The sequence below is a fragment of the Gasterosteus aculeatus genome, chromosome 11 (genome assembly GCF_964276395.1).
Source record: "Gasterosteus aculeatus chromosome 11, fGasAcu3.hap1.1, whole genome shotgun sequence".
Classification (NCBI taxonomy): Eukaryota; Metazoa; Chordata; class Actinopteri; order Perciformes; family Gasterosteidae; genus Gasterosteus; species Gasterosteus aculeatus.
This window is the reverse complement of record NC_135699.1, coordinates 1,253,062-1,260,495: the sequence shown is the minus strand read 5'-3', so window position 1 is coordinate 1,260,495 and position 7,434 is coordinate 1,253,062. Positions and strand designations below refer to the sequence as shown.

Below are 7,434 nucleotides of genomic sequence, written 5' to 3'. Positions count from 1 at the left end.
TAAATGTTTTGACTTTAATTGACCAACGTGCTGGATCCTTCTCATCAACCGACTCGGGGGGATCGGAGATCCTGACAGCAGAAACCTCCCTCTGGACATCAGGCAGTTTGACAACCCTGAGGATGTTATCAGTAGTATTTTCTCCAAGTTTAGAAAGCACAACCAATGTTACAGCAGACGTTACTGTACCACATTAACATATCATGAATCCTTGCTAACTGATGGGTCAGTTCAGTGCAGTGATCCATCAGAAGCAACAGCAGCAGTGGAGTGATGATACAAAGATAAAGTAATAGACTAAATGAATACATGCAGTACAATGAGTCAAATACCAACACACTGAATACATAACATGACAAGACATCGTCTGTCTTGTAAATATCCTCTTTATTTACCAAAACTTTTTTCATTGACAAATATAGTTTCCAGTTGCTCAGAAGCACTTCAGTAGTTCCATGGTGGCCGTCATGTTGCATAAAGGTATGTTTGATGCCGGGGTTGGGGGTTGAGTCTCTGACCCCTCAGTGGTGCTTCAATGCTGCACAAAAAGAGCGAGAACATGTTGGAAGCACCACGCAGCTGTACTGATCTCAGGAGATGATGTACATGAGTTTTTCTCTGCCCATCTGATGGTTCCAGGAAACACGGGATGTCGCATACAGACCGTAGAGCCCGCTGAGGCAAATTTGTAATGGGATTTTTGGCTTTACAAAATAAGCGTGAAATTGAATTGATGTTGCTACATGTTTGCATTGTAGCCGATAGCTGACACTGGGTGAATGCACACGTATTTGTTTGGCCTGATGAAGCTCATCCTTTGCTAGCACAGGGATCCATCACTCCCTCATCCGCTTCTCTAAGAGGGCCAAGTGCACTTCATAGCTTTATAAAACATTTGCTTGATCACAGGTATTTTGGGCTTCTAAGGTAAGTTATTTTTTTGCCATTGGCCTGAATAGGGGCTTACACAGCCAATGATCAATGGGATCCATGAACCAAACATACAGATTAAATCGGAGTTGGAAAGAGTTGTCCTGTGCATCCTTTGGGGTACCAGGTTATTTCTGTACCGTGATACAAATTAGGTGATTAGGTTCCACGTCAGTGTGATACGTGAGCGTGGAGCTTTATTCCTAACATAGCAAACAGTAGTTACCAGAACTTATGCTTCTCGTTTTTTAAACTTTAAATCACATTTCGTGCAAATGGATTTTGCTCAGTTATGTTACAGTTGAGACACATTTTCAATAGAATAAAGAAATAGATATGTGATTATTTACAGAATATTCACCTTCAATTACAGTAAATAAACTCCAATAAAAGTCGCTCAACGCTTAAGATGATTAGATAATAGTAAAACTGAGTGATACAAATCTTTACAGCAAAAGGAATAAATGTGGTTTCACTTATGTGTTTGACGCCTGTACCTTAAAATCCCAGATCACCATGGCTCCATCCAGACCCACACTGCTGTACTTCTGCACTTTGGCTCTCTCCCCAGACACAACACACAGCTGACTGCAAAACACAACACAACGCGTGCACACACGGTTTACAAAGATGCATCCATGGAAGTTTCCCTATAGGTGTTCTAATTAAAGACAAAGAAACCCAGAGTTTCACACAGAGCAGCATAGTGCACATGCTCCCTGATTCATGTAGATGTACGAACCAAGTCCCCCTCATTTTCCAGAGTATTTTAAGTTTAAGTGACCCTTTAAGTGAAACTAAGGGACCGTAATTCTCTCACGTTACCCAGAGCATCAATACATATAGTGCATCCAGCAAGCCCCATGTTTATGAGGTCATAAAGCAGCTGGAATAAAGGAAAGGTCCAACGTGCACGAGGCTCTAGCTCTGCATCACACTACACAACCCCACCGGCAAGGAGGACAACCTGCTGAGTGGCTGATGTTTTAGGGGCATTTCCACATCCTGCCAAGGAATAGAACACATGACCTGAGTCACATTGCGGATCTTTCCGTCATGGCTACTTGACGTGTACTTGCAAGATTGAGCACAACTTTGAGGGTTTACTCAAAGCTGTATTCATTTGGTCAACATAACATACGTCCAAGATGAATGGAGATGTATTAATTATTATTATTATTATTCTTACCACAGTAAAAAGAGCCAAAGCCCAAATGATAAAGGTGCTATTGAGTCCACAGCAACACGTTTCTACTTGTTTTGTTGTGTGGTACCTCAGAGGTGGAGGTGCTGATGCTACGCCCAGTGGAAGCCCTTACGTGATGCTGTTCTGGTGAAGGGTGCCCAGCTCGTTGCTGTCCTCATCGGTGGCCCTCTTGTCCAGGTTCTGGAAGTGTTGCATGGCAGAGATGCCCCCCTTGGAGGTCTGCTTGGGGATATCCAGCTTCTTCACAAACTCAACGGCGCCTGGACCCTTATAGGTGAACTGGTAGGGGCAGCAGTCATGACCCTGACAGAAAAGGGATTCTATTAAAACGGCTCTGTAGAGTTATAGAGTGGTGTTTCTCACTCATTATGAGGGACTATTATCATTAATACAAAATGATTGATTAATGCAGGTTTAAATCAAGTCGAGTAGTTGATCATTCTTGAAGTTGCAGGACACACACACACACACACACACACACAGAGGGGTGATAGTTACCGCAGCAACAAGCTCAGTTGCGTTGACATACAGCACACTCAGTAGTGGCAGACGGTCGGTGGTCAGCTGGGTGACCCTGGATTGAGTTCAGAAAGGCGGCATTGGTATGACACCAAAATAAACCCATGATATTTTATCTATTAGAGAAATATATACGTGAAAAACGTTTTCAGCCATTAAAAACAAGAAAAAGCTAAAGTGAAAAGTTGCTGAGGAGCCATGACGTGCTCCTGGTCTGGTGAGTCACCTCATCGCGGATCCACTTAAAGGAAGCACAGATCCGTCATCCCCATTTGAGCTGCATAGAGACACTAATCGCCCTGATGGAATAAGTGTGTGGGGGCGGCTGAACTCACTCCTTCCCCTGGGCGGCGTCCACCACGGTGATGCTGCTGTTGTGGGCCACACAGGCCAGCTGGTCCCCACTGGGGGAGAAGGCGACACTGTGAACCCAGCCTCCACAGTCCTTGTGCTCCAGCAGCACCTCCCCAAAAGGCATTTTGGCCCCCCAAGCAGTAGGTCCAGGCTTGTCTTCGATGTCCTTGATGTAGGCTGAGAAAACCCTAAGGAGCACAGTATGAATCTCTGTTGTGTTGCTCAATCATGCGTAGTTGGGCTAAACCATCATTAATCATATATATGTCATGCAAACTGCGAACAACTTTGACGTCAAAACTTTTCTAAATGATAATAACTATGACGTCTGTTTCAGCTTGGAGGGGAAACATGAATGAATGGAGATATGAGAATGTAATGTGTCTAGTAAAAGGCACTTTACATTAATAAAACCATTCCTTCCCTTCCTTTACGTGACAGTTTAGCTGCTCGTGTCACCTGCAGTGGAAGTCTGCAGAGCCGGCGGCCAGCAGGACGTTGTTGGGATGCCAGTCCAGACTCATCACTGTGGAGCGAATGGCCTTCTTGATGTGCTTACTCAGCCACCTGAACGGAAAGGACGGCTGTGAAAACCTGCATCTGTATGTGCTTAGCAAATGTTATGACGAGTTGTGTGTCAGTGAAGAGGTAAGAAAAGTAAAGCCACTTGACCTTGTTTCAAATAAAACAGTTAAAAGAAATATTAAAAGTTAGTTGGAGCGAAGCGCCTGCCCTTTAAACATCAGCTAACTGGCCCGGGAGACTGAGCTTTAAGAGTTGTAGTATTTATCCACCAACAAATAGTCTGTAATTACTGAGCTGCTTTTTATTTGTTTGCATTGTTGTAACAAGATGGTTGTAAATGTTATTTGTTGTTTTCTGATGGAGCAATGTGGTTTACCTAAAAGTGATTTTAATGTTTTTCTTCCTACAAAGTGGGTCATGACAGAAAATGTTTGAGAACCACTGGTCCAACCTGTGTGTGCTTTAGTTATTGTTGCTTTTTAAACTCAAACGACGAGATGTTAGTAAGGTTAATAGTAAAAGTAGGACTGCATGAGCACCATCGGACCCATTAACGCTGATCGCTATCACAGGCAGGCTGAGGCTCCAACACTATGGAAGTAAATAACGTTGGCCTTTAAAACCTGCAGTACATGAACAGGAATAGTTTGGACCTGATCCTGCATCACTCACCAGTCGTTCTCCTTCTCAAAGTAGCAGACAGAGATGAGGCGAGCTCCGCTGCCCAGGGCGAACTTGTTCTCCAGAGGGGACCACTTCACGCAGGTGGCTGCACGGTTGATGCGCACCAGGACCAGGGTGGGCTTCCACACGCCATCCTTCAGGGTCCACACGTAGGCGTTGCGGTCGGAGGCGCATGTCACGATGCGGTTGGACTCCGGGGCCCAGTCGATGCCTGTGGACGTTACGAGGAAGCTCAGGAAATGTATCCCACCTTTGCTTTCAAGTCATATCAGGCTGTGGATACTGATACCGATTAACACAATTTAATGATTTCCACCATAAACTAAAGTAAGTTACTACAAACGTTGATTTGCTCGCTGAAATGTACGTTAAATCGGCCACATGCCATCCAACAATCAGTCATTGCTGCTGTGATAGCTGATGTAAGTTACTGAACCTGTGACCCGTCCACTGTGCTCTGTCAGCTCGTGGGTCTTCACCCACTCTTTGCCTTTCTTCTCGTAGATGTTTACCACATTGTTGTTATGACTCACTGCGATCTCTGCAAAGAAATATGTGTGCAGAGATGTTAGGCATTCAACCACTTCATCTTAGCAACACAAGAGGTAGTGAATATGACCTTGTCTCCACCTGCAGAGTAATGATGCGCAGTGTGTTACTGTTTATGTGATCAAGTCTTCTGAATGGATACAGAAATATGCCGTGGTAATCCCCCCTTTAGTCATTATGTGTGCAGAATGAATAGCAAGAAGATTAAATAAAGCGGTTAAAGGGATCCTCGCATTTCATTTGAGTTGTGTCGTGTTCATCAGAAGACTGCACATTAAAAGCTCTGGACTGTATTGTAGTGCATTCTGTACACATGACATCTATTGCACTGCTGTCCGTCCCGGGACTGGAACCCGTCCTCTGTTATGTCTGTTTTTGACAATTCCAATAGTATTAGCTCATTGGGGTTCAGTGTTTTCATTCATCTGAGGAGGATGAACATACCAGGAATGTACACTGCATACCGCACGCCACATTATGATATGAAATGAGTCTGTAAGAACTTTAACTGAATTACTAATGAATAACAAATAACTGAATTTCCTTCTCGCTCCATCATCAGGTCCAAACTGAAATGTGGTCTATGACCCAGTAGCTGCAAGCTAAGGACCTTCTCATGGGCCCTTCAGGGTGCAGTAGATGTCCAGTGTACAGAATGAAGAACTTAACAGAATTACTGCCTCCCTTAAATGTAGAGAGGCACGATGTTAAGTGTGTAGAACAAGTTCAAATTACTGGAGAGTTCAACAAAATGGCAACACCACGTGCAGAAACAGCAGTAGATATCCTGCTATGAGGTGCAGTCAGATGCAGTAAAGCTCTTTGCGTCCATTTCCTGCTTTGATAATCAGATTCTCTGCGGCTCTCCATGCAACATTAATGCAATTAGAGAAGAGAAGGAACGTATCTACATTACAAACGTTGTCCCGTCCTGTATGCAACCCTCAAACAAGGAAGAATACTGAGTGCTGCACATGTGCATATGCACACTGTTTGGTGTTACACCTACGTGTCCGGTCTTTGTTCCAGGTGTGGCACGAGAGTGGCTCCAGGCCAAAGCTGTAGAGCGACATGTCTGAGCAGGTACAGGGGAGGCTGCTGGAATGTAGATCTGCAAATCCCAGGATGAGGACAGGGAGACATTTTGTCGAGCAGCATGACTTTACACACAAAGCACCAGTTTGTTGATGTGAGCAGTGGATTAAGGGGTTAGTGAAGTAGGGGGTGTTAGACCTGTTTAATCAATGTGTAATGGATATTTTAGGGTCCAGGGAAGTGGGATATCTGCTTTAAGTCCAGACTCTAAGTATGCGTGGAAGAGGACAATTGTCCCTTTACTGGTTGTTAGCTGCGTGAGTAATGACGTTGAGATAACAGTCGGCTACACCTTTATCAGGTGTGGTGCACACTGTACAAACACAATTTAACTGGTAGGTCTGTATTTTTTCCTCTCATTTCCTCTCAGTTTGAAATATCTTGTCTAAAATGATTCCTGACTGGTACATTTAGGTACATTGCACCTTTGCTATGAATGATCTAATAGACCGATTAGATGGTTTTTCACTGCCTTTGCTAAACGGACCGGAGAGATCACAAGTGATCCAAACATCGCCAGCTGATTACATATGACATAAACAGAGATCTTCTTACCTGTGCTCTGTATATGTGGTTAGGTTGAAGGTGCAGAGGTGTATTCGTGGACTCTGGGCAGTCGACACGAATGAGGCTGGTGAAGGAAGTGACTGTGCTCTGGCTCAAGGGAGGGAAGGAAAAGTGGGTGTGTCTGCAAATAGCTGTTGAGCAAGCATGTTGTGTCGGGCATGTTTGTTGTTACGAACCAGCAGGACACAGAAACAGGCTGGAATATACACACCAAGTCCAGTGGTTGGCCAATCAAATATATTTGATAAATGAGTTGGTTTTGTAAATATTGATGTATTTATATATAGTATTTTACTACAATAAAGTGCTCCAAGCTAAAACAGAGATGATGTCTGAAAATAGCCTCTCTGTGTCTTAGAACGTGAGTTCTTTACTGCGAGTTCAATCAGCCCACTTTACTGCCCAGGTGCCCCCCCCCCCTTCACGCAATCACTACAGCTGCTTCCAGTGCTCCACCCCAAGAAATCCTCCATCGCAGGATTACTGGTGACTACAGGTTAAAGGACTACTCTTGAAGTCTATTGATAAGCTGGTGTTGACCAGCCCCAGGAACATCACAGTTTGCATACTGGACAAACAGGTCGGTGGATGATGCAGTCAACATGGGAACGTATCCCCTCGACTCACCATGTTCACGGGATCTGTTTGTGGAATTCAGCTTGCTGTTAATCACCATTGTCCAGCAGGTGAACCTGGGATAAATCACCAGCAGCACCCGGACTGTCAGCACTGACTTCTCTTCAGCAGCTACAGGAAACTTGTCAGAATGAGGGAAAGGTGGAAGGAGGTGGATACACGGCAATCCTTGAAGAAAACATGATGCAGTCTGCAAAAGACTGTGGCAGAGGTTCCTCTTCCAGCAGGACAAAGACCCTAAACATACAGCCAGAGCTACACAACAACTCCATCTCTAGATTTGCAAAGTACATTCCCCAAAAGACTTGCTGCTGTGATTGCAGCAAAAGGGGGTTCTACTAAGTATTGACTCTGGGAGGGGTGAGGAA

The 7,434-nt window shown here is 44.5% G+C and overlaps 1 protein-coding gene across 1 annotated transcript; it reads right to left on the bottom strand.

Moving 5' to 3' along the window:
• Positions 1-371: 371 nt before the first annotated feature.
• On the bottom strand, positions 372-6,517 carry LOC120828306 (actin-related protein 2/3 complex subunit 1A-A). Its single transcript, XM_040191820.2, has 10 exons — positions 6,419-6,517; positions 5,778-5,879; positions 4,656-4,760; positions 4,208-4,430; positions 3,470-3,577; positions 2,992-3,198; positions 2,636-2,711; positions 2,250-2,440; positions 1,428-1,518; positions 372-538 (listed from the first exon to the last, which is right to left on the bottom strand). The coding sequence occupies exons 2-10, from the start codon at positions 5,839-5,841 to the stop codon at positions 533-535; spliced, it is 1,071 nt and encodes a 356-aa protein (XP_040047754.1). The 5' UTR covers positions 5,842-5,879; positions 6,419-6,517; the 3' UTR covers positions 372-532.
• Positions 6,518-7,434: the final 917 nt, after the last annotated feature.